The sequence below is a fragment of the Erpetoichthys calabaricus genome, chromosome 12 (genome assembly GCF_900747795.2).
Source record: "Erpetoichthys calabaricus chromosome 12, fErpCal1.3, whole genome shotgun sequence".
In the NCBI taxonomy this organism is placed as follows: Eukaryota; Metazoa; Chordata; class Cladistia; order Polypteriformes; family Polypteridae; genus Erpetoichthys; species Erpetoichthys calabaricus.
The window spans coordinates 35,662,132-35,688,975 of record NC_041405.2 but is presented as its reverse complement, the minus strand read 5'-3'; the positions used below and the strand labels follow the sequence as shown (position 1 = coordinate 35,688,975).

General features: G+C 39.4%; 1 protein-coding gene across 2 annotated transcripts in view; it reads left to right on the top strand.

Moving 5' to 3' along the window:
• LOC114662076 (rho GDP-dissociation inhibitor 2-like) overlaps window positions 1–19,964 on the top strand; it is a 30,543-nt gene extending 10,579 nt beyond the window's left edge. For both annotated transcript variants that reach the window (XM_028815397.2, XM_028815398.2), the window contains exons 4-6: window positions 7,476–7,552; window positions 17,539–17,602; window positions 19,480–19,964. In XM_028815397.2, coding sequence (XP_028671230.1) covers window positions 7,476–7,552; window positions 17,539–17,602; window positions 19,480–19,679 — 341 coding nt within the window. In that variant the 3' untranslated portion in view covers window positions 19,680–19,964. The remainder of the gene's footprint in view (window positions 1–7,475; window positions 7,553–17,538; window positions 17,603–19,479) is intronic.
• The last annotated feature ends 6,880 nt before the right edge of the window (window positions 19,965–26,844 follow it).

Sequence of the window (26,844 nt, the reverse complement as noted above, 5' to 3'; positions counted from 1 at the left end):
CTACCCCAGTAAACATAAAGCGCAAGGCAGGAACATCACCCAGGCAGGGCGAAAGTACTTCACAGTGTGAACACACACACACACAGAGCCAGGACTGATTCAGCAATGGTAGTTCACCTAACCTGAATGTCTTAGGAGGGTGGGAGGAAAGCAGAGCGACAGGAGGAAACTCACGTGTTTGTTACTAAACACAAAGGTGTACACTGAAGTTTCAGTTTTAAAGTGGATCCAGGACTCGGTTTAACTAAATTAATTGTAAACAATGACAATTCACACTTCATAAGAATGGCCAAGGGTTTAGTTGTTGTTCATTCATACACAAGAACAGCCAAAGCACATGATTTCAACAACTGTGGTATGATTGTTTGTGCCAGATGTAAGGTTTCTGGCATCTCAGAAATGACTGCCATCCTTGGAATTTCCATAGTCATTAGAGCTATCAGAGAATGTTGTGTTGAATAAAAAAAATGTCTAGAGAACAGTCAGTCAGTCAGTCAGTCAGTCAGTCAGTCAGTCATTATCCAACCTGCTATATCCTAACACAGGGTCATGGGGGTCTGCTGGAGCCAAACCCAGCCAACACAGGGCACAAGGCAGGAACAAATCCCTGGGCAGGGTGCCAGCCCACTGCAGTAGAGAACAGTTCTGTGGGGAAAAAAAACAGCTTGTTAATGAGGGAGGTCAGTGGCAGGATTAGATGAAGCTACCAGAAAGGCCACAAGAAAACAAATATCAACTCTTTACAAAAGCTGTATGACGAGGGCAATTACTGTGCACAAAGCTGTCAGACTTTGAAGTGGATAGGGCAGAGCAACAGAAGACCACACTGGTTCATCAGCTAAGAACAGAAAGACAATGCTACAGTGGGTTTGTAAGTCACAAAAACTGGATGACTAAAGATTGTAAAAATGACTCCTGGTTGTAAGAGTCTGCTGCAATAAGTAGACAGCAGGGACAGAATCCAGTGTAACCAATATATTCTACCTTGTCTTGTTCTAATGGCCAACATCGTAGTGTAATGATATGCAGAATGCTTTCTTGCCACATATTAGGCCTCTGTATACCAACCGAGTGTCACGTGTAAGTGGCAGTGCTCTTAAACATTGTTGTTGGTCTATCAGCATCCCTTTAGGCTACAAACCTTCCTTTTCCAAATGGATTCTTTGAGCAGGATTATGCACAATGTCACATCATTTCAAGTTGGTTCCCCAAATATGACAACGTCTTCAGTTCCCTTCACAGTCCCCTCATCTCAATTCAATTGAGCACCTCCAGGTTGAGGTATAAAGGGAAGGTTCACAGCAAGAATGTGCTGGCAAACAAATCTACATGAACTGGGTGATGCTATCAAGTCAAAATGAACCACAATCCTTAAGTAAGACTTTTATCACCAGCTTAACTCCAGGATTATGGAGTTAAAAGGTGACCTAATAAGATGGCCACTAAGTGAATATGTCATTAACAGAATGTTTTGTTTTTTTTATGGAAACAAGGGGGCTTTGCCCCCTTCTCGCTTTGCTCACCAAGCCCCGAGCCTGTGCTTCGCACTAGCCTCTTTGTAGTTCTGCTGCTTGCATATGGGGATGCGGATATACAATTTAAACAGATTATTTTCATGTGAATTTCATTGAGACAACGCAACATATAGCTGCCTGTGACTGAATTTCGTTTCTTTCTCTCTATTAAATAAAACGTCTTTTTTGAATGTTTGGCTCTGAGCTTTGTTAATTGTCTTTGCAAAAGCTATTCTAATGGGAAACTGTTAACATTTTAATACAAATGGCACATCAAGATCTCCTTTGTTGTCTAATGTTATTTGTGGAAGAAATACTACATTATCTTTCTTGGATGCATTCTTCTTTCTACAGTAATTCGTGCGGAGGAAGACCGAGTGGTGTTAACGGTTGTTTATATTGTTCGGGATATTGTAAGTTGATGTTTTCATCTTCCGCACGATCACCACCAACTGCTTCAGCGTAGTCTTTTGATACGCATGTAACCAATTTACCGTGTAACCAATCGTGTAAATTCGTCTGACTTCATCTTTTCTCGGTGCTAGGATTGCCCGTGTACTCATTTTTTCTGTTGATAACCCTTCATGATGAAATTCTTCAATAGGATTTGGACATAATACGTCTTCTTTAATTGTGAACTTAAGAGCTGAGAGAGCAGGAACTGTGTCTGTCAAAAGCATTCACACGAATGTGAGATGAGAGTACCGTGTGTGTGTTTGAATATCATTGAGAGGAGGGTGTGACTTTAAAAAATCTCATAGCCAAAGTCTCATCTCGTGGGACTTGAAAAAATCTCTTGAAAAAAGTCTTGTCTCGTTCCTGGATTTTTTTATGTAATAGAGAGATGTTTCAGCTTGAGGTAGCATGGTGGCACTATAATTAGTCCTGCTGTCTAGTTTTCCAGTTTTTATAGTTAACTCTAATTTTTCCATTTTTATTCAAATGTAGAATTGAGAAATGTTCCCAGTATAAATGAATATTGTGTCCTGTAATGGTCCAGCATCCCACCTGCAGTTGGACTTTGACATTCGCTGAATGCCACCATGACTCTGAATTGTATTAAACAGATTCACATAATGTATGGTTGGAGGGATGGATGCTTTCATTTTGTCTCTATAATAATTTTGTCACTGATTTCAGCTCCCATTCACCTATGGCCACAGCTATGCAACAGTTATAAAATAAGTCCATTGTGACTCCAGAATCTATCTTTGTCATTTGTTTAATTCATACTCAGCATTTCTAGAACAAGTCTGAATGCTCTTTTCTGGCTGTTATATTTTTTTCACATGTGGAGTCCAAAAGTGCATACAGTATTCCATATATAGTTATATTTTAAGCATAACCCCCTAGACTTGTGCTCTACACATCAGTATTCTACTTCCATTTTCAATCACGTCTTCAATCTGAGTGTTTCCTCCCAACCACACAGTTAACACCTTGCCATTCTGCAAGTGAGTTCGTTAAGTAAGGGAGTCTCTTCACATGTCAAAGACTGTAAACAAGCTGCATGTGCATGTTATTGCAGCAGAGGTTTTGTTAGCTCTCAGGTAACCCATAATTTACAAGATGTGAAAAAATATATAATCTCTTGATCCATTTTCTAACCCTTCTTTCGGTTTATTATTATATTGTAATGAATTCAGAAAATAAAGTGTGTCACGTCTCCATTTGTCCACGTTTTTCCACCTAATAGTTATAGCCTTCTAATTTCTAACTACTCTCTTAATTGTGAACGCTTTGAAAGAACATTGCTTAGCTCAATTTGGGGTCACAAGCAAGGCTACCTTAATGTTATGGGCACAACGGCCACTGATCGGGGGCCCAAGGAGCATAGGGGCCTACGATGTTTTGGATGCCTATGTACGTTTCTGTTTTGTTGTCAAAACAGGGGCCCGAGTGCACTACTTTGCCCAGGGGCCTATCTATGATGCTGTTAAGATGGTCCTGGTCACAAAGATCTAAAAAATGATCTTGACAGCACTATGAACTAACCCTTGGACTCTGAATCCATTACGGGGTCCACTCACACTCACGTAAGGACAATTCAGAAATCACCAATTATCTTAAGCTGTGTGACTTCAGCATATGATAAGATGAATCCATGAAGACACATGAAGAACATGCACACTCCACACAGACAACAGCCAGATATGTAAAGTGTTGCAGGTTATGTTTACTTAAAATCAAATTGATTAGCTGATAATTACAGAGGTCAGGTATGATTTTCCCTTTTTGCTCGGTTGACTATCACGGTTGCGGAGTTCCAGTGACATATTTTCATTCCTGTTGGCACTTGTGTTTTTTTACCTGGCTGAAATGTCAAGTATTTTCAGAAACCTCAGCCTGACTTTATCTGCTGTTAGTTTTTTTTTTTAACTTCCTCCTAGTTGCATTTGCAGCTAAATATGACATGTGGCTATCATCGGTAACCCGTATTTATTTCAGTTTATTTGTGGTTTATTTTTAAAATGGATAGTTATGTAGTGTATGCAAAATGGCTGAGATTTAATTCTGAGTACTTCATACTCCAACTCACACCCGGCCACCTTGTGCTGTGAGTTCACTCTTATCTGATTGAATTCTATAAGCTGCTGTGAAAAGCAAGTTAGCTGTGCTCTCACTTCCGTTTTGTGCTGCTCAACTCTCTCAATGCCTCTTTTTTCTCTTTCTTCGTCTCTTCATTTCCTCCCTCCGTCTCTGTTTAAAATATGCCCTTATATGGAGCTAAGGTGGATGGAAACCAGTACACAAGACAGCTGACGGAGCAAATCGGAAGCTATCGAGTGATGGTGGTAGTGGTTTTTCTGCTTGTGCTCTTCATGATTTCTTTCAAAGCTCCATGTTCACATTCTCTGGGACTCAGAAAAACTGAAAATAAAAAAGTAAATAAAACCAGAATGCTAGTTTATTATTCTAAAAAAGGAACTTAAAACATTTTTGCATGTGTTTGGAGCATAATGAAATTTATTTTTAAGTTCTTAATGATCTTTATAGCAGCTCCGGCAGCCTACAGAAAGGCCAGGGCTAAAGAGCTGGAGTGCCATTTAACAGAAGTGTATTAACAAAACACCAATCTGTAACATTTACATGCTGTGCTATTATATAATACAATTGATGTAAGCTCCCACCATTTTACCAAATCTGATTTTGTTTCCTATTTAAAGCTAAACCACTAGAAACTGGCTCTGTAATACTGGGAAAAATTACTTTCATTGAAAGCTGTACTGTTTATAGAGTGACAATTATAAGGACTGATTTAGACAGAGACAAGATGTCAGAGACTATTTGGGTTGGCACAGAATCTGTATTGGAGGTATACAATAAATGCTTCCATTATCAAGTGCCAGTCCAGAATCTCCTAAAAGTGTACAATTTTACTGACATAAAGTGACTGTAATTTCTAAAGTATAAAGTTTATATTGTGGTCACACTGTTCACAATTCAGTGACTAGTGACCACAATGACCACTGTTCAAACAATTCAGTGGAGGTAGTGTGATCATTAGATAGATAGATAGATGTGAAAGGCAATATATAATAAATACTATAGATAGATAGATGTGAAAGGCACTATATAATCAATACTATAGATAGATAGAGAAATAGATGTGAAAGGCACTATATAATAAATACTATAGATAGATATATAGTGCCTTTCATATCTATCTATCTAATAAATACTATAGATAGATAGATAGATAGATGTGAAAGGCACTATATAATATATACTATAGATGGATAGATGTGAAAGGCACTATATAATATATACTATAGATAGATAGATGTGAAAGGCACTATATAATATTATAGATAGATAGATAGATAGATAGATAGATGTGAAAGGCACTATATAATATATACTATAGATGGATAGATGTGAAAGGCACTATATAATATATACTATAGATAGATAGATGTGAAAGGCACTATATAATATGATAGATAGATAGATAGATAGATAGATAGATAGATAGATAGATAGATAGATAGATAGATAGATAGATACTTTATTAATCCCAAATAAATCTTAAGTATACTAAATATACATACAGTATAACAAGAATTATCTGTAAGTAAATTAACAAAGTGTAATGATGTACTAAGTGTAAAGTGATTAGAATTTTGCATACTTTTAAGTTACACTTTTACAGTACAGGGTGTACACAGGGAACAATACCACCTCAGCTGAGGGGTGACTCATTATAAGGTCTGATGTGTGGTGGTAGAACCATCCTCACATAGAACTTCTTGTAGCAACACAGTTGACACAGGCAGCTACTGAATGTGCTCCACTCTTTAGCTAAAACCTTATACAAGTAGTCGGAGTCATTGTCCAGAATACTAAGCGGCTTCCTGAGTAATCTCAACCGATCAGAAATTTCTTTGTGCAGTATTTACTGGCATATTCTTTGCATTGTAAAGATGATTATTAGAGCTAAACAATTTTGCATAAAAGTATCCTACAGCACAAGGGACACCATCAGAGTGTGAACTACAGACCAGACCATTCAGAGGCAGGGCAGGATGAAGGTGAGGTGGGAAGGCAGAAAAAACAAAGTGTAGGGCTGATCTAAAACAAAAGGACATTTTTTTGAAGTAGTGTTAATGTTGGGAGAAACTTTTTTTAGTTTATCCATACAACCTCATTTGTCATGATATACTTTCATGGTTCTTATAATTCTTTTTTGATCTGCAGCATCTTCTGCTCATGGCAATGTATTTCTTTCTTAAATGCACACCCTTTTCAGATAGGATAAGGATATTTGTTTCCATTTTTAATAAACAGCAGTGAATTACTGCCCTTCCATTTTCCCCATGGCTGACTCTTTATGCCTGTAATTCGGTTCAGATTGGGTCACCACAGCAGCCAGTACACGTATTCTTTCAGGCAGGCCCAGCTGGCAGGCTGATCGACAGATCCTTAAACACAATCTGGAAAGCTTGTTCCAGTATTAGCAGTACAAGGCAGATTGCTAGGTTTGAATAATTTTTGGAAAAAAGAATCAGTAAGTGTTTTTTCTTTTTGACATGAAAAAAAAGACTACAATAAATATCACATGTGACTTTGCTCTTGACACCTCTAACACGCATCTTCATTCACTGGCACCTTCATTTGCTGTGTACTGTTTGAGATGAATTTATACGCCATAACTGACATTACTATCTTCTTATATAATAACGCTAGTGTGGCTGTTCATCTGTCTGTCCAGGATTTTAAATCACCTGTAGCTTGCAAACCGTTTGACCTATTGACCTGAACTTTGGTACACATATACTATGCGACGTCTACTATCCGCTTCCGGGGTGATGATTGACCTCCAAGGTTGTTCCTCTTTTATTTTTATTTCAATTTATTGTAGAATCAACTCTCGGCAGCGGCCAGCAGGGCAGCCATGTGGTGCACGCGAATGAGCGACATTCTCATCCGTACCACCTTCTCCGTCACTTCCCCTACCTCTTCATATCTTAAATCATTCTTGAGGCAGATTGAAGACTTAAGTGCCAGCTTAAGTGAAAAATTAAGGAAAACGTACAAAGTAATTGCAACACAAACCCTGACTTAATCAGTTTTAACGCGAAAAGATGTCGATGAAAGAAGAGAAGAAGCGGGCCGCTAGGGTGGAGAAAAGGAGAGCTGCTCAGGAAGCAGCAAGCGCATCAACCTCTGAGCAAACTGATGATAAACGTGCAGAGTAAGAGGATGAAAACTAGGAATGCTCAAGTCAAGTGTATTCACTGCACGTCATTACAGAATATTATTATCTTCAATAAAATATGTTTAGAAACTTGGCTTATACTGAAAGAGGAATTAGAAATTTTAAGCTTTTTTACCGACTCCACAACCAGGACAAAATTCTTCTCTAGAGTAAAGCTTTCCTGAAAAATGATCCTTGTGACAAAATATGCATATTTTATTACCATTTTTCATCTTCTCAATACAAATATCTAACGTTAACAGGTGACCTGGAAGCTCTGAAGAAAGAAACATTCGTGTTAATGGAAGGAGTGGAGTATCGAGTTAAAATCCACTTTAAGGTATGCTTTTCAAAAGAATAGTAGAGTAATCAGGATTTTAATGCCTGGATCCTTATTTCTGTTTCATATTTTTATTTTTTAGGTAGTCTAAATTTGCGATTAAAGTTGCTTTGAGCAAAGGTTTCTGTTAAAAAAATAACAGTAATAATAATAACAATAATAGAAAATTGAATTTCAAGTCTTATTTCAGTAGAGGGTCAAACTTTTAAAAACAAGTCTATGAAGTTTCTGCCAGCCTGCTATTTATAATGGGTGGTCTCTGCTAGCAGTGTTGCCAGAGCAAATACAGTAAAAATATTATATCAGTTTGGAAACATTGCTTTATTTTTATTAATTTACTGTTTCACAGTGGTTAAAGCTCCTGCCTCACTAATAGCCCCGCACAATTCACTGTCTGTATGGGTTTTCATTGGGCACTCTGGGATTTGCACCTTACCTTAAACACTTATTTGAGTGCATAACAATTAATATAACTTATTTAAACTTAGTATTACTAAAATAATTTAGATTTCACACAGGAAAACCACAAGAAAGACCTCAATATAAAATATAAAACATTGTTTTATTTTATGAAGTTGGTGATGCTTTATATCCTCAGCCACTGATTTTCTGCTTTCTATCATTCCAAACATTCATAACAGATATTTTGCTAGGTCCGACATCAGCTGTGCTGTGTAATTTACAACATTGGTCAACACTGGAATCAGACAAGGACCACTCACTCATAAATCATTTCAAAACATCTGTGTAAGATTTCTTACTAAAATGACAGCCATGGAATATTTTAGCATTTTATATACCTTTCTAACCATGCACGTTAAACACCACGACAAAGCAAATCACTAATGCAAATACATCTTCATGTGCACAGTGGTTCACTGGTTGAAAACACCATGTGAATCATACACTGAACTATAAATATATAGACATACTGCATACATTATTTGAAAACTTTTTGAATTAGTCTATTAGAGCTACATTTTTTCAAAAATATAAGTAAGCATCATGCTAAATTTTGGCACAGTGGCCAGTGTTGCTGCCTCCAAGATCCAGTGGATTGGGTTCAAATCCTAGTCAGGTGACTGCCTGTGTGGAGTTTGCACATTTCCTCATGTCTGCCTGAGGTTTGGCATTCCTTCCATATCCCAAAGATGTGTGTGTGTGTGTGTGTTAGGTAAATTGGTCCCAGTATGAGTGGGTATGAATGTGTAGTGATGCACTGAGGCCCAATTCATGGCTGGTTTCTGCATTGTCTATAGTGCAGTAAGCACAGGCTGAGGCTCCAACATTCTGAATCTGATTAAGCAGGTTTAAAGATGATTTGATGAACACTTGTTTGTAACATGTGCGTTATGGTCTGCAACTTGTGTAATGCAAGAATAACATAACATGTGTGTTAGGACACACATCAGTTAGGCCAAAAAATACACAGACACAGAGGAATTAACTGTTCAAGCATTAAGGCATCCTTTGCAAGGCACTGACATGATCCATTACTTATTAATAAAAAAAATACAGTGCCTTATGATTCCAAATGTCCAGGAACTGTAGTCAAAGCCATGCACAAGAAAAAAAAAAACAAAAAACAAAACAGAGGACTGTTAGCGTTTAGAAAATTAAGTCTTTCATAAACAGTGGCATAGCTAGGGGCAGGTGGAGGGGGTAGTCCACCCCGGGCAGCACATTTTTGGGAGCGGCATTATTGGACCCCAAATGTTCACTAAATAAATTCCTGTACACTTCTTTGCAGACAGAAAGAGCAACCACAGTAGCTGTGTGCATTTGTCACTCTGTGCATTTATCCTGCACACATTTTTTTAAGCATGCATTGTAAACCTGCCATTAGATGTTACATCGCAATTTTTATTCTGTTTTAATATACATACATCTTCCTAACCCACTTACCCTGGGTTAGGAAGCCATCCAGAAATAACACCCGAACAAGGCGAAGGTCGAACACACACACATACACATACATGGACCAATTCACATAACATCCCTGTCTATGTACTGTTGGTGGAAACCAGATCCCCCAGAAGAACCGCAGCAGACACGTGGAGAACATGCTAATTCCAAACAGGGACCGAACCTCAGTCTCCTTACTGTGAGGCAGAAGCATTTCCACTGCCGCCCCACCATTTTAACATATGAATTATAATAAATTATGAACATAATTATTTATTTAGGTAGTTATTCATGTGTTTGCTTTTATTTAGCTCATTTTATACTTTGATCATGAAAATAGATTTTATGCGCTGGCTGCTTTAACATCCTCTATCTATCTATCTATCTATCTATCTATCTATCTATCTATCTATCTATCTATCTATCTATCTATCTATCTATCTATCTATCTATCTATCTATCTATCTATCTATCTATCTATCTATCTATCTATCTATCTATCTATCTATCTATCTATCTATCTATCTATCACATAATCTAACATAACAATATATTTTATAACATGCTCCCTTCAGAAATAGCAAGTCAAGTTTCTACATTGTTGGCATTTTTGTACTCCTAGTTCCCCAAGTATCTCCTTAATCGTAGAATGAAATATGAAGTGAATTCTCAAACTCTTATCACTGAACTGATGCAAAATTAATGTGTAGTGGAATTTTTTGTAAGTGTACACTAAATTATATTCCTCTAGTCTTCTCCACGCAATTAGGGCACTTCATGCTTTTTACTTGAGCACTTTTTTATTAAGATTGAAATTGTTGTCATGCTTTTGTTGCACACACTTCTACTGGTGCTCCATTGGCAACAACACAGAAAAAGAAAACAGAAATTTCAGTGTATTGTTAAATGTTTTGAAAAATACGTAGCTGAGGATACAGTGCTTGTAGAATGCTAAATCTTGATGGATCAAGGCCAGCTGGCTTTTCATATATTCCTTGGTTGAAATGGTTATGCTCACACTTAGTAAACTGCACAAGCAGAAGGTGCTGTTAGATGGCAGTTTATAGATAAGAGAGCAAATAATGAACTGCACAAGGGAAAAGTAAATTGTGTGTGCTGTGGGTTTCCTCAGCCATTAACTGTGATGCATTAACTTGCTGGTGCTTCACTACAATTTCAGCAATTAAACTATGACATATTATAATTTAAAATGCTCAGACAGATAAAGAGAAAGGATTAGAGTTTCATAAAGACCAGTAAACAATGTTGGAGTAAAAATGATGATAACGCCATCATTTATGAGTATAGCGAATTTTCTTACAAGAAAGTAGATTAACATGCTTTACAATAATATTACATACAGCAAGAGAATTACAAAAAGAAAATAACAAACTAAAGAATCATTATTTTTAATAAGTTTGGTAAGACTGTTAGAGAGAAGAGTTCAGTTCAGGGCTCATTGCACCATACTCCCTGTCTTTGTAAATGTGTGTATAAACTTAAGAGAATAAGAAAATACATTTCCTTTTTATCTCAATGACAGTTACATCTGGAAACAGGTACAGATAATGAATTCAGCTGTTTCTCACTTTTATCAGGGATATTTTTATCATTCAATTTGATGCTGTACCAGTAAACATGTACAGTACACAGTTTATACTGCTAGGCCATCAAACTGTTACCAGTATCGTTAGTAAGCACCAGCATTGCTAATCTTTTTGCACTACAGATTGAATTTTACTGACCATCAGCAGCTCAGTTACTTGAATGTTATGTCCTGTTGTAAAAGCTCTTGAATATAAAGCAAGAAATATTATGCACAGACTGTGCAATGCAGTACTGAGAACACATCTAGACTACTGTGTCCTGTTCTGGTCACCACACCACAAAAAAAACATAACAGCACAAGATCCTGTGTGGAGCTTTTATTTACCTAGTACGTCCCAAGTCTAAAGTGCAATATCACCCTTAAGGTGACACCTCATCCCCAACCCAGAGAAAGGACTATACCCTATTCTGACTGTAAACCATGACCTCTGACACAGAGGTGCTGATCCTCATCCCGACCACTTCACACTCTGCTGCAAATCACCACAGTGCATGTTTAAGGACACAGCTCAATGAAGCCAGCAGGCCGATATCGTCCTCAAAAAAAAAAAGACATGCATTCCTGAGGACATCGAACTAGGCACTCTCCACTCCTTGGCTGCACCAAGAAATTCTGTCCATTATAAACACACTTGGTGACAAAGGGCAGCCCTGGCGGAGTCCCACACATCTACCGGAAATGAGTCTGACTTAATGCCCTCAATGTGAACCAAGCTTTTGCTCTGGTTATACAGGGACCGAATAGCCCAAAACAATTGGCCTCATAACCCATAATCCCAAAGCATCCCCCACAAAACATCTTGTGGGACGTGGTTATATACTCTTTCCAAATCAATAAAACAAATATAGACAGGTTGGGCATATTCCCATGAACTCTCCAGAATCCTTGTGATGGTAAAAACTGGTCCAGTGTTCTGTGCCCGGGACGAAATCTACATTGTTATTCCTGATTCAGACTCAGATAACAGCCTGATCTTCCTTTCCAGAAGCCTGGCATAGGTCGTCCCAGGGAGGCTGAGGAGTGTAATCCTCACCCACAAAATCGGAACACCCACACCGGTCCCTTTTCCTAAAGATAGGGACCACCACCCATGTTTGCCGATCCAGAACCAATGTCTCTGGCTTCCACACAATGACCAGAGCCTTTATCATCCACCCACAGAGCCTTGATACTGAGAAGTTTTTTAACTACCTTAGCAACCTCAACTCCAGTGATGTGTGAGTCCTCTTCTGAGTCCCCTGACTCTCCTTCCTCAAAGATAGAAGTGTCAGTGGGATTTAGGAGGTTCTTGAATTGCTCCTTCCACATCTCGACTATATTCTTAGGTGAGGTGAGCAGCACTCCTTTCCCAATATAAACTGTATGGACAAAGCACTGCTTCTCCCTCCCGAGTTGCCTGACAGTTTGTCAGAATCACTTTGAGGCTGACCAAAAGTCATTTTCCATGGCCTCTTCAAAATCCTCCCATACCTGAGTTTTTACTCTTGTTACTGCCATTGCTATGTTCTGTCTGGCCTGTTGGTGCCTGTCAGCCACCATTGTGGGGCCCTAATGCAGGCCTTTAAAATTCTCAGAAGCATCAAAAAAGTTGTTCTAGCAAAGTTCTTTAAATGAAAAAGTGATTCACATACTGGAAGAAGACGCCAGTCGAAATTGAGTGGAAGTGCATTAAAAATGGAAGCCAGGAGCACTACTTCACAGAAAGTGTCATGGGACTCTGGAACAAACTACAGAATTCAAGATGAAGCCTTGACAACTGTTAAAAATATCTGAGTGAGATATTGGGACAATTGAACTGTTAGCTAACCAAACCAACTTGATTGACTGAATGGCCTGCTCTCTTTTGTCAAGAGTTTTGTTATTGTGACAGGATTCCTGCAACAGAAATCATCATTTGAAGCAGAGCCATTTTCAAACAGAGAGAGCAGAGTAATAAAAAAGAAGCAAGAGAAGTATATAAGCTATCTATGCCATATTACCACTTTTTACATTTGCTTTGGCACAAGTTTCAAAACCTTAATGACATTTTTCAAAACCTTAGACCCAAAACTCAAAATGGTCACCTCTTGTAACACTGGCTGCCCCATATTCAAAACATTGCACTTTGCATTCATATGGTTAAAGAAACCTTACACTTACAGAATAATGGAGACATTTCTTTTGATCACCCACACACAAGATACCTATAGTGTCACTTTGTAGTTGTTCATACAACCATTGTATCACATATTCTGTACTATAATATATATGTTTCATCATCGAGCTACACATAATGTCACTGTAAAAGGACCATTAGAGAGAATACTACAGACCAGTGGAGTCATTGAACAAATCTGAAATGAATTGATGAATTACAACATTATAAATTACAACATAGGTCCCCTTTAAATGAAAGCAACAATTAGCTACAAAAAGAACGAGATTACTACAAAAAAACAAAAATTCACACTGCAGTGCTCCTCACCCACCTTACAAAAAGCCAACAGAGGATTGATTACAGGTCTCACTCATTTCCATCTACCATGTCATGCGGATTTGGCCATTGGTTCTCAACCACATCAAAATGAATGTTCTTTCTTGCCAAACATCTTGGAAAGAACCTTTGCGCATGGCGAATCCAGGCCTGACACTGGTCTGTTGTGATGTTGTTGCATGCCTCATCAATGGCCTGGTGAAGGGTCACTTGTTGATGCAGGCTCCTATCATACACTTTCCAACTCCATGTGGAGGAAAATTTCTCAGTCAGGTTGAAGAAAGGAGAATATGGGGACAAGTACAAGGTGGTGAATTGTGGATGGGCCTGAAACCATGCCTGCATCAGTTGAGCATGGTGGAACCTGACATTGTCGCACATAATAACAATAAGAAGCACCCACAGCTCCACAGAGCACAGTTAGCTCATCAAGGAATGCTACAAGCAGCTCTGCATTGTATGAGCCAATACAATGTCTGCATCCCACCACACCATTCTCTGATATAGCCGCATACACAGTGATGTTGGCCCCACGTTGTCTGGGTATTTTAATGGTTGCCAGCTGGCCATCAAAATTCCGACCTCTCTTCCTTGTCTTGCCTCATCCACCAAAATGAATTAATGATGGTTTTCATCAGCATCCAGGGCCATCACCCTGAAAGTAAATAGACATGTTGGAAAGAAAATCACTGAGTACAGCACAATGATGGGGAATCTTTTACAAACAGATAGATATCATGACAATGAACACTCCTGAATTTTCTCAGTCCTCAGTTGCTTCGCTCTGTCTGCATTTCTCTGAAAAGGCACACAGTACAGGTATAGCTGTTTTGGAGACATCTGGAGCCTTTTCAGCAGGCATGCAACAGTTTGCAAAGTTATGGCTTCCACATTGTTGAAGATGTCTTCATTGTCCAGGATGTGCTGTCTAATTTCTGTAAGGCAAATGTCATTTCTGGCCCCGACCAAGTTGACCACAACCCACTCTTGTTTCTCAGTCAGAAGTCTGCTTCTGCCGCCATTATTAGGTTTAGTCTTTGTAGGACAAATTACAGGAGAAACATGACATCATACTGTAGAGCACAATATACATAGTCACATTAACTACTCTGTGCTACACATTGGCATACATTATACAGCCATCTGACAACTAAGAGTATCCTACAATACAGTAATGTTCACTGCAGTGCATGCTGATGACTTTCCGGTTCTCATTACGGAAGGTTCTGATGTTTCAGGTCACAGTTGATCTTCGGGGGTTTGGTTGAATCATTCTAGCTGCCTCAGCCATTGTCATGCCATGATCTATGACCAGGTATACAACCATTGTTCTGATCTCATGGGATATACTTTGCTGTTGCTGCTGCTGTCTTGATCTGTGTCCTTGTCCTCGACCATATTCCCCCACACCTCTCAAACGGGGCCCATGGCCACCACTCTTTTGAGGCCCAAGCCCTCCTCTAAGATGAAGCCCACAACCACCTTTCAGATGTTGTGCTTGTCCCCTACCATTCCTGTGACCACAGCATCTTCCTCATCCTGCTTGGCCACCTGCCTGCTACATGCTAGAGTATTGATATGTTGCTGAGGATTCAAATTTTTCATACTCATGTCACAAGTGAAATCAATCATCAGTAACTGGTGTCAGTGGATCTCGTTATCCTGACACTTCCATGATGTGAACCTGGGATACTGTTCCTGAGTTTCATTAAAACTATGCTTTAAGAGAAATGCAACAATTACTAAGCATTTAGAGCAGTAGTATCAACTGATAGTTAGATCACTGTAATGAAATGGACAGATAGTCCTCTCAAATGAAACATGTGAATTGTATTTTGCAATGGAAATACTTTACGTTTTGTCATTTGGAACTGGTGATTTCAGTTCAATGAACAAATGATCTTTGGTTTAAGGGTATCATACCCAAGCAATTGGAAAAAGTGTTAAAAGTTTTGAAAAAATTGCATTTTGATCATTGATTGCGAGTTTTGGTTCTAGAGTTTTGAAAAATGACATCAATGTTCTGAACTAGTGCCAAAGAGATTGGAAAAACTCTAAATAGTCATTTTTCAAATTTGGATAAGGGTGAATTATAACCATTGATGTGAAGTTAGTAAGCATGAGTATTTCTTTGAAGAAAGTCACACGTCTAGCCAACATTCATTTCCAAATGTTTGCTGAGTGCTCAGATTGTAGCTAGCAATCTTAATATAATCAGAAATGTGAGACCAGCCTGTTTTTTTGGGACCAGCACTAGCTGTTTAAACAAGTTCTCATTCTTGTATGTGTCTGTAAGGATAATGAATTACCTGAACTGTCCAGTTGGATGGATGGATGTTTAATATGTGGACATCTGGAACAGCAAAGGATGGTGGCAAAGCTACTGGCTATAGAGAACTCTGTCTCAAACTTTGTGTATGGCACCCAAGTCACCTTGCTGAACACATGTAGCCTACGGCACAAGGGTGAATCTACCATAGTTACATTACCAGCTGCCATGAGATGTTATAACATAATTTATGGTTAGCAATTTTTAATTAGATAAATTTAGATTAGAATAGATAAGCTTTATTAATCTCGTAGGAAATACAGGGTCACAGGACAAATAATACAGCCAATCAATCTATAAGTAAATAATTAAAACTGAATAAATAAATGTATATTGTGCAGATATTTGAAAATGAACGTAACAAGTACTTCGGGTGGAAGCATTGAATTGCCTGATAGCAGTAGGCAGAAAAGACCAAAAGAGGTGCTTCTTAGCACAACGCGATAGAATGGTTCAAGTGAGCACCTCCTGGAGGGGATTTCTCTTTATAGCATCCGTTTATGCCACCATTCTCTTCCAGTGTGTACAGGGTTTGCCCTGTGATGGAGCAGGCTTTCCTGAGAAGATTCTCCAGGCATTGTGCTTCCTTTGAGCTCATTTCCCGCAGCTTGCTGCATACATCAAAAGACCTGAGTCTCCTTAGCAAGTCCAGTCGCCTCTGGCCCTTCTTATACAGTACCACTGTGTTGTCAGACCAGTCCAGTTTCTTGTTTATATGGACCCCTAGGTACATGTAGCTCTGTACCACTTCCACATCCTCCCACTGAAAGGTGACACGTCTTAGAGGCTTCTTGGCACACCAGAAGACCTCCACCAGATCTTTTGTCTTGCTGATGTTGAGTTGCAAGTCATTGTCCCTGCACCACAAGACAAAGTCCCCCACAATCTTTCAGTACTCTGACTGATCTCCATTATTAATGTAGTCTATGATGGAGGAGTCATCTGAATATTTCTGTAGATGGCAAGTGATGGTATTGTACTGGAAGTCTGTTGTGTAGAGGGTGAACAGGAAGGGAGACAGCTTAGTTCCCTGAGGTGCACCAGTATTACACCCCATCATTTCTGACACCCATTTCCTCAGCCTCACAAAGTGCTGTCATTTGGTCATGTTGTCCATGATACAGAAGATTGTGAGAGCATCAAGATTTAAGAATTGAACAAGAATATACCATTTTAATATGTGGGTTATATTATTGACATTTCTACATAATTATTTATTCATGTGTTTTCTTGCATTTGTTTTTAATAATCTTATAGTTTTATCTTGAAAGTTTTCTATGTAGGTGTTGCATGTTGGCTGCTGTAACACTGCCATTTCCAATTTGTCTATCTATCTATCTATCTATCTATCTATCTATCTATCTATCTATCTATCTATCTATCTATCTATCTATCTATCTATCTATCTATCTATCTATCTATCTATCTATCTATCTATCTATCTATCTATCTATCTATCTATCTATCTATCTATCTATCGTGCGTGCGGTTTGTAACATAACAAGTATTTTATAACAAAGATTAATTCCAAGTAATGTACCCGTTACAAGGGCCAGGTCTAGACACTCCATTGCTGGCATGTTGGCACAGTTGGTGAATTGTAGAATGAAATGTGAAGTTTATCCTTAGATTCTGTCACTTAACTGATGTGCAATTTTTATCTGCTGCAGGTTAACAAGGAAATTGTGTCAGGCCTGAAATACGAGCATCATACCTACCGGAAAGGCCTGCGGGGTAAGTTGTACTCTTTCTTTAACATCCAATGATTAAGTACTAAGATGCTGAACTGTATTAGCCATTATGGATGTAATGAGAAGTCATTAAAAATGACACCTTTTATTGACTTACTAAAAAGATTACAGTTTGAAAGGTGTCATTTTGCTTCTCATTACATCCAAAGACTAAAAAAATCATAGCCATCTGGTCACTTCTTATCTGACATTTCATCACAAGGTGGCAGTGTTAGATCAAATATTTAGTGAAGCCTACACATCTCAAGATCTGTGTCAGAAACATTAATTGGTTTTATTTCAGCCTGTAGCCTTTTCTACTAAAGAACAAGGCTTGTTTTGTTCTCATATATAATATACTTTCTGCCTCAGTTGAGGCACCATACTAAGAAATGTTATTTCAGCTTGTGCAAATTTGGCTCTCCATTAATGCTGCATACAGCTTTATAGAAAAACATCACAGTGGCAGAATGAGGAGAACATAACAGCTGATTACAGAGGGAGCTATTACTGTTAGTGGAACAACAAGTAAGCTGACATATTGGCCCTGTGGGATTAAGCACATATGCTGGTACACCACTAGTGGATGCATTTGTCTGGGGTATCAATTGATCATTTTATGACTAATTCAAAAAACAATCTAAAATAATCAACGTAATAGATGATACATGATGATTTCTATATTAACAACACCAACCTTAATCCATTTAAGTCAAAGTGAAAATTATTTAAAAGATTGAAAGCAGTTGGTCCAAATCAAACCATATTCTCTAAGCAAGAAAGATTCTTACATTCTGATAATAATTCCATGAAGGAGCTGCCCATTGACCAATACCAAAACTCACTTGGGATCATCCAGTTCTGTGGACAGAAGTGAAAACTGAGAAACATTCAAAATGGAAACTAGTAAGAATTTGGGGGGACACTAGAGCATACTGCCATTCGCAGTATGCCAGTACAAAATCCTAATGTCTTGTCAGAGGTGACTAGACTTGAGATACTAGGTGTGTTTAATTAGAAAATTGGTTCCACTCATGCAAAACAATTTGAGACCTGTTGTGTCTGTGGTTCAGAGTTGAAAAACATTTAGATTACTGCCCATTCTACTGTTTTTCACATTAACATCTCTTTCCTTCCTCACCATTTTCTATTATTGGACTGCTCGTCTCTTGCCAAGGCACCCTTAGCTTCTCTTTGGAAATCTGATGTTTCCATCTCATTTGATAATTTGGCAAGCCTCCTTTTTCAATCCTGTTCTCTTAGAACTCTCAGCGGTGGTGATCAATGGCTCATCCGCCTAATATATTAAGAAATTGTGTTCCCTGGTGAAAAGTCTACTCAGCCAGATGGCCTGTGGTTGCCATTGTTCTTAAATCCTGTCTCAGTGGGGTCTAAGGTTGGGACTGTGTTTTCCTCCTAGGTTTTGCTCAGGCTATGCTTAACAGGGCAAAGTTATAACCTTCTTCTCAATTTAATTTTGACTGTTTATTTCATGGGAAACCTGTTGATTGTTGCTATTTTTATTAATGCTATTTAAAGTTCAAGCATTTTTTGATCACAAAAAAGATTGGTTTAAGAGCAAAAGCTGATTAATACAGTGAGGAACTTAATGTAGTGATCACTGTCAAAATAGTTTCTTTTCACTAGGCAGCACTAATTCCAAAACTGGTCAGGTATGGTAGAATTTGATTTGTCACAGATAGTAGGCTATCATACCCCAGCATTTCTTTGTAAAGATTTAGAGCTTCCCTGTGTACAATCTTTTTGAAAAAGTATACATGCCCATATCTATATTACAACAAACCTTAATCTTTTAGTCCTTACCAGAGTATGTACCACTTTATGCCATATATTTACTGCTTTCAATTTTTCCTTTTTCAGTGGACAAAGCCACTTACATGGTGGGGAGTTATGGCCCTCGGCCTGAAGAATATGAATATATGACCCCAGTAGAGGAAGCGCCAAAGGGCCTGATTTATCGGGGCTCATGTACTATCAAGTCTCAATTTACTGATGATGACAAGAATGACCATCTGAGCTGGGAGTGGCACTTATCCATCAAGAAAGATTGGACCAACTAGAGCAAGCAGTGCATTCATGGTGTATGTACATAATGAAGTGATGTGCCTCCACCACCACCTGAAGTTCTTTGTGGGCCTTTCAGAGGAGAGGAGTAGAGTGAGACAGAGGTGGGGATTACTTCAGATCTGTAGTTCTGAAAACATGCTGGAAACAATTCAAGACTGGCAGTGTCATTTTTATGAGATATATCCCATATTTTTTTCTGATTTTCATTTCAGTTTTCTATACCCTAAAAATGAAAGTGTTATAAATTGTCAATAAAGTCATGCTTCTTTTGCAGAAAATATTGTGCTTACTATCTTGGTAGTATCTTTTACCAATAATATACAAATAAAACTGTACTTTTAGCCAAACACACACACACACATATATATAATATAATATAATATAATATAATATAATATAATATAATATAATATAATATAATATAATATAATATAATATAATATAATATAATATAATATAATATGCTGGTCTGTACATGTAGTCCAGAATGAAAGAGGTGGGGCGGAAGCAGATGTGGTGTCAAGGATCTTCGATGTTCAGAGCTTCAGGTATGCAGATGAAAGAGAAGAAGATGTGAATGACAGTGCCCTCTCTTGATTTGGGGTGGAATTACAATCAATACACTATCTCAGAAAATGCCCCCTACTCACACCTATGCGACTATACAGTATATCCTACTTAAAAAAATTAAAGGAACGCTTTTTCATCAGACTATAGCATCAGGTTAATAAAACGTCAGGGCTATTGATCTGGTCAGTTAAGTAACAAAGGGGGTTGTTAATCAGTTTCAGCTGCTTTGGTGTTAATGAAATTAACAACGGGTGCACAAGAGGGGCAACAATGAGATGACCCCCAAAACAGGAATGGTTTAACAGGTGGAGGCCACTGACATTTTCCCCTCCTCATCTCTTCTTACTTTTTCACTAGTTTTGCATGAGGCGATACCTGGACCCTACAGAGTTTGCACAGGTAGTCCATCTTCTATAGGATGACACATTAATATGTGCCATTGCCAGAAGGTTTTCTGTGTCTCCCAGCACAGTCTCAAGGGCATGGAGGAGATTCCAGGTAGTGTAGTTACTCTAGGAGAGCTCGACAGGGTTGTAGAACGCACCCCAAGGAGACACGGTCGCTCCTCCAAAACCCCCTCTTAAATGGTGATACAATGGGAAACAAATAGTTTTTTTTTTGCCTCCTCTTTGCTTGACCAGCTGCTGGATTGCTGCTGTGCCGTGCCGTGTGATTTGCATCTTGCACGGCGCTTTGAACATTTAAAAGTCTGTACAGCAGCTGTCCTACTCTTTGGCTTTTATTTTCGGCCCCAGGCATGGTTAAATCTCTTGGCACAAAGTCTCGTCTCGCGGGACGTGAGTTCTTGATATTTTTTTAGTTTATAATTTAAAAACGGAATAAGAATCTGAAAATCTAACGACATCACATTAAAGTTCGATAAATTCTGAAAAGAATGATACCAAACATATATATGTAGGTTTTAAAATAAGCCAGATTTAAAGTGTGACAAAAAACGTGACATTAAAAACGTCACTGTTACACTTTTAGACTTAGGATTATATTTAGAGAGCAGATGTCATTTTATTTCACAGCTACTAGATTTGTTATTCTATTGAGAGGAACTAAATAACTTAAGGTGTGAGGCTTAATCACTCTGGAAAGAAAGCCCTCAGATTGTTTCAAGCAAATGAATGAACCTGCATGAAAGCCTTATCATAAGATGTTTTCTAGGAGTCACTGTCAACATGGCTGCTCAGTGAATTAGTTTGATAGGAAAGGAGTGTAACATCAAGACCTGTTTGAGAACAGCAGAGGTAGTAGCCTTTGACAGAGTCCAATGATATTTGGTCACCTGAACACCCGAGTGAAAACCACACAGGCGACGTCCACAGACTGCTAGATAGGAGGGGAGTCAAGAAGAGAACAAGAGTAACATGAAGGAGAGGTAGTGTGGAGTGGAGAAGAAAGGCGTGTGAGAGGATCCTTATGAGGGACTGGAAGAATTCAAATGAGACAAAGAGTGAAAGGATCTCCTTAGGTCACAATAATGTGTCTCCTGAAGCCATAACAGCAGGATTGGTATTTAGAATAGATATCTCCCAAGGCTATACAGCAGGAGCTTGGTTAGGGCTTGTGTCAGGAATAAATGGTCTTATTAAGGGGCCTTTAATCATCAGTGGTGAATGCCTTTCAGTACCTTCTCCACTTAATGTGTTGTCAGAAGTGTGCAGTGTTGTATAAATTACCCTACAGCCATACTTTAATAACAGCATAGATGCCTTTCTGGAGAGAGACTCAAGTAAACGTTTGCCTAGGAGGTAACTACTCAAATAGAAGTTTTAAGATACAGTAACTGATATTAAGTGTAGTTATGTATCAAATATACAAGAAAGTGAAGAATCTCTCTGTTTTATATAGAGTCACAAAATCTTCATACAAACTTAAAAAAAAATCAGACTCCTTCATTTTTGAGTGACAGTCATTTTTACAATCACTAAAGTATCAGCCATGTAACTGCATTATGAAACAATGACATTGGGTGTGAGTGGACATCTTAATGGTTGTGTCCTAATCCAGTGACAGGGACGATAATCAGAGAGGTGTTCAGGCCTTTTCAGCTTTAAGAAGGAAATAATCCTTTCCTGAAAACCTCTTTGCAAAGTGAATCTTCATAACATGAATGCATAATTACAATTAATTTAAAGGGAAACATTTTTAAGCACTCACTGGCCCCCAAGACGCCCCCCATTTTTGCTCAAATACCAACAGACAGTATAAAACACTGTCAGAATATGTTTATTAATAACCATCCATCCATCCATTTTCCAACCCGCTGAATCCGAACACAGGGTCACGGGGGTCTGCTGGAGCCAATCCCAGCCAACACAGGGCACAAGGCAGGGAACCAATCCCAGGCAGGGTGCCAACCCACCGCAGGACACACACACCCACACACCAGGGCCAATTTAGAAACACCAATCCACCTAACCTGCATGTCTTTGGACTGTGGGAGGAAACCGGAGCACCCGGAGGAAACCCACGCAGACACAGGGAGAACATGCAAACTCCACGCAGGGTGGACCCGGGAAGCGAACCCGGGTCTCCTAACTGCGAGGCAGCAGCGCTACCACTGCGCCACCGTGCCGCAATAACACACTTATTAAAACAAAACCCAAGGAGGAATTGACATTCATTAAATCATGCCAATAAAGTGCCATGGAGGATTGGCTCTGATCTAACAATAGCAGTTCAGCCCGGCCGGGACGCCCCTTAAATGGAAGGATGGGGGAAGGCAGCTACTTGTTGATACTGCCTCCCTGAAAACGCTAAGTGGCAGCTTCCCTGGAGTGTAGCAGTGCCCTTGATTCCCAGAGGGCATCCTGGGACTTGGAGTTTGGTTGCTAAGCCCTGTTTGGTGTTGTGGGTACCACCAGGGGGAGCTGTCGAAGGACCTAGGAGCTCATACTTTCCCTATAGCCCGGGCTGAAGAAAATACAAGTTCTCCATCTGACCCTGAAGTGCTGGCGAATCACGTGGACAGAAGGACAGAAGCACTTCTGGGTCAAGGACTATATAATGGACTATTGTGAACCCAGAAAGTGAGCCGCAGTCAGGAGGTGTAGGACAGAGCTTGCTGGGAGGTGTGGAAGAAAGAATTGTATTTATAATGATTGCAATTTGTGGTTTAATTGCCTGTTTATTGTGGCTGGGGTGCATTGGAGGAAGAAGCATTAAAATACTTCTGAGTGCTTCTGAGTGCTTTTACCTGTGAACACTAGGGGTCGCTGTTACCCCTTTAACCCCAACAGACAGACACTCAGGACACAAAGTAAAAGCACCAAGAAGTTGTTTATTAAATATTTCTTCTTCCACAGTGATCCCTAAGCACCACAGCTGCCAATACACAATCAATAAACACAATAATGATCACTATTCTCTCCTCTACACCTCCCAGTAAGATTTGTCCTCTACCACCCAACTCCAGCTCGCTTGCTGGGTTCCCATCAGTCCTTTATATAGTCTTCGACCCGGAAGTGCTTCTGTTCTTCCAACCACATGACAGGCTAGCACTTCCGGGTTTAATGAAGAACTGGCTTTTTTCTTCAGCCCAGAAGTACTTCGGGGCTTCTGTATTCGTGACTACCTCATACTTCCAGGCTATAGGAAAAGGATGAGTCCTGCGGGAATCCGGAGCACCGCTACACTCCAGGGGAGCTGCCATCTAGTGTTTTGGGGGAGGCAGTGTCCAGAAATATCTGCCTTCCCCCATCCTTCTCCCCCTTTGGGTGTCCTGGCCATCCCTTACATACCCTGTGTCCTGAGCTTTTGTCTGTTGGGTTTAAGGGGCAGCAGCGACCCCTAGCATCCTTGTACAGTGTAACAACTAATTAAGTGGGGAAATGACTAACACATTTTTTTCTTTCAGGAATTAGCAATAGAATAAGTCTGGGATATTTAGAAGAGGTGATATTGATAAATCTTCACTGATCTTGCTACACAATATAAGGGCAAACTAGATTTAAAACCACAAAGTCAAACACAAGTCAAAAAGTATCATTGTTCCCTTAACTGATTTTCTTTTATTGTTCAAGTTAAGTCTTTATAAAGGTTTTTGCTTTGTTTGAGGCAATGTTGGGACACTTAATTGTGCACAACACCATATCTCTTATAATGTAACCACAGGAATATCACACACTGTGCATTTGCATGTTATGTTATATCCGTGGTCACAAAATGGAAACACCTGTGGAAAATTCTGGTGAATTTAGGAAAACAAACACAGACAAAATGGTGAAAAGCTTATCTCACTGGGAAAATGAAAGGGAAATAAGAAAAATAGCATTCCTGACACTGATAGGAAGGGCTCATCCACTTGCCCACCTTAAAGTTCAATAGTCACAGTCTTTCCCACTAGAGAGTCTTTGAGACACTACTAGGGAAAGCGACCTTTAAGGCTCACCCCAGTGTTACTTCTGGGTCAATTGCTGGATGTTATGAAGTACAGTAGACCCTCACGAAGTTGCGGTTCAGAGTTCGCGCCCTCAGTTGTTTGCGGATTTTTCCTTAGAACCTAAATAATAATTGTTAGCGGAAATCGCAAATATCCTTCGAAATTTTTTTATGGCTTTTTTTGTGGCAATGCTGTACTTTAGAGCAGGGGTAGGCAACGTCGGTCCTGGAGTGCCACAGTATGTGCAGGTTTTTGTTCCAACCCAGTTCCTTAACGAGAACTCAATTATTGCTGATGAAGCACATATTGCTTAAGTGACATTTTAATGCTTCATTTTAGTGGTCTCGCTTGTTAAGGTTCTCCAACCTTAATTGCTTATTTCAATCTTAAACTGCTGCATTCAGTGTTTTAATTGCTCCTTATTAGCAATAAGATGTAAAACAGGGGTAGGCAATGTCGGTCCTGGTGAGTCGCAGTGGCTACAGGTTTTCATTCAACCCAATTGCTTAATTAGAAACCAATCATTGCCAATCTCAGACCTTATTTAATTTTATGGCTTGTTAGTCTGTGCAATGTAAGGCTTTTATATCGTAGATTTTTTTCCTTTCCAAGGATATCATCCAAATGATTTGAAGCCTAAAACAGATCATTTTCAGTCTGCCACATTTTTCTATTAAGTGTTTTATTAAATCAAACCGTGCATGATGAACACACACAGATGTAATTGGAAAAAAGCTAGCTGGAGAACTGCTGGCTGCTTTGTCTTTTACATCTTATTGCTAATAAGGAGCAATTAAAACACTGAATGCAGCAGTTTAAGATTGAAATAAGCAATTAAGGTTGGAGAACCTTAACAAGCGAGACCACTAAAATGAAGCATTAAAATGTCACTTAAGCAATACGTGCTTCATCAGCAATAATTGAGTTCTCGTTAAGGAACTGGGTTGGAACAAAAACCTGCACATACTGTGGCACTCCAGGACCGACGTTGCCTACCCCTGCTTTAGAGAGAACACAAAGCAACCGTAGAGGAAAACACGGCTTGGAATGGCGTTATTCATTTCTCCTTGCTGCTGATTGGCTACTGCCCTGTGACGCATCTCCGGCAGATGCAGCCCAGCATTCCTGTATCATAACAGTTTACCGCGTGTAGTTAGTGAGTGTTTCACGGAGCGTTCTCATGTTTTTCGTTTTGTTCTTCTTAAAGCCCTAAGATGCTGCCCAAATGCCCTGTACCTTCTAAGACTTCTGGCAATGAACCTAAGTGCCAGAAGAAGGTTGAACTACTGGATTTCCATCCATCCATCCATTTTCCAACCCGCTGAATCCGAACACAGGGTCACGGGGGTCTGCTGGAGCCAATCCCAGCCAACACAGGGCACAAGGCAGGAAACAATCCTGGGCAGGGTGCCAACCCACCGCAGGACACACACAAACACACCCATACACCAAGCACACACTAGGGCCAATTTAGAATCGCCAATCCACCTAACCTGCACGTCTTTGGACTGTGGGAGGAAACCGGAGCGCCCGGAGGAAACCCACGCAGACACGGGGAGAACATGCAAACTCCACGCAGGGAGGACCCGGGAAGCGAACCCAGGTCCCCAGATCACCCAACTGCGAGGCAGCAGCGCTACCCACTGCGCCACCGTGCCGCCAACTACTGGATTTGCTCCGGGAAATAAAAAGTTATGCCTCAACTTTCCATCACAATGTTCCTCAAATCAAGAAAAGCCAGCACAAAACCCCACCAGAAGAAGACCCATCAGAAGATACGATTTCTCCTGAAGTGCCTGAAGAAGAGGCGCCACCCGAGAAGCTGTAAATCCTCTGCTTTGCTGTGCAGTCATTATCTTCATTACATACCTTCATCGTACTGCACAGCTAATTCATCATCATCATCATCATTTTGAATCAATACCATTAATTATTGGTGAGTACCCATACATTTTACTGTATTTTTATTAAATTAAATTATTACTGTATTTACCCTACTTATACCAAAGAAAACAACAGTGCATACCAAACATCGGTATTTTAAATTCTAGCACTGCGAGTGACATAACAATACAGTACTATACAGTATACGGGTTTACCTTTACATTCTTTTTTTTAGGGTAATGTATTAAGCTGAATTTGAAATGAAATTAAAGTGTTTTGGGGGCATATTTAGGGTTTAACCTATAAAAATA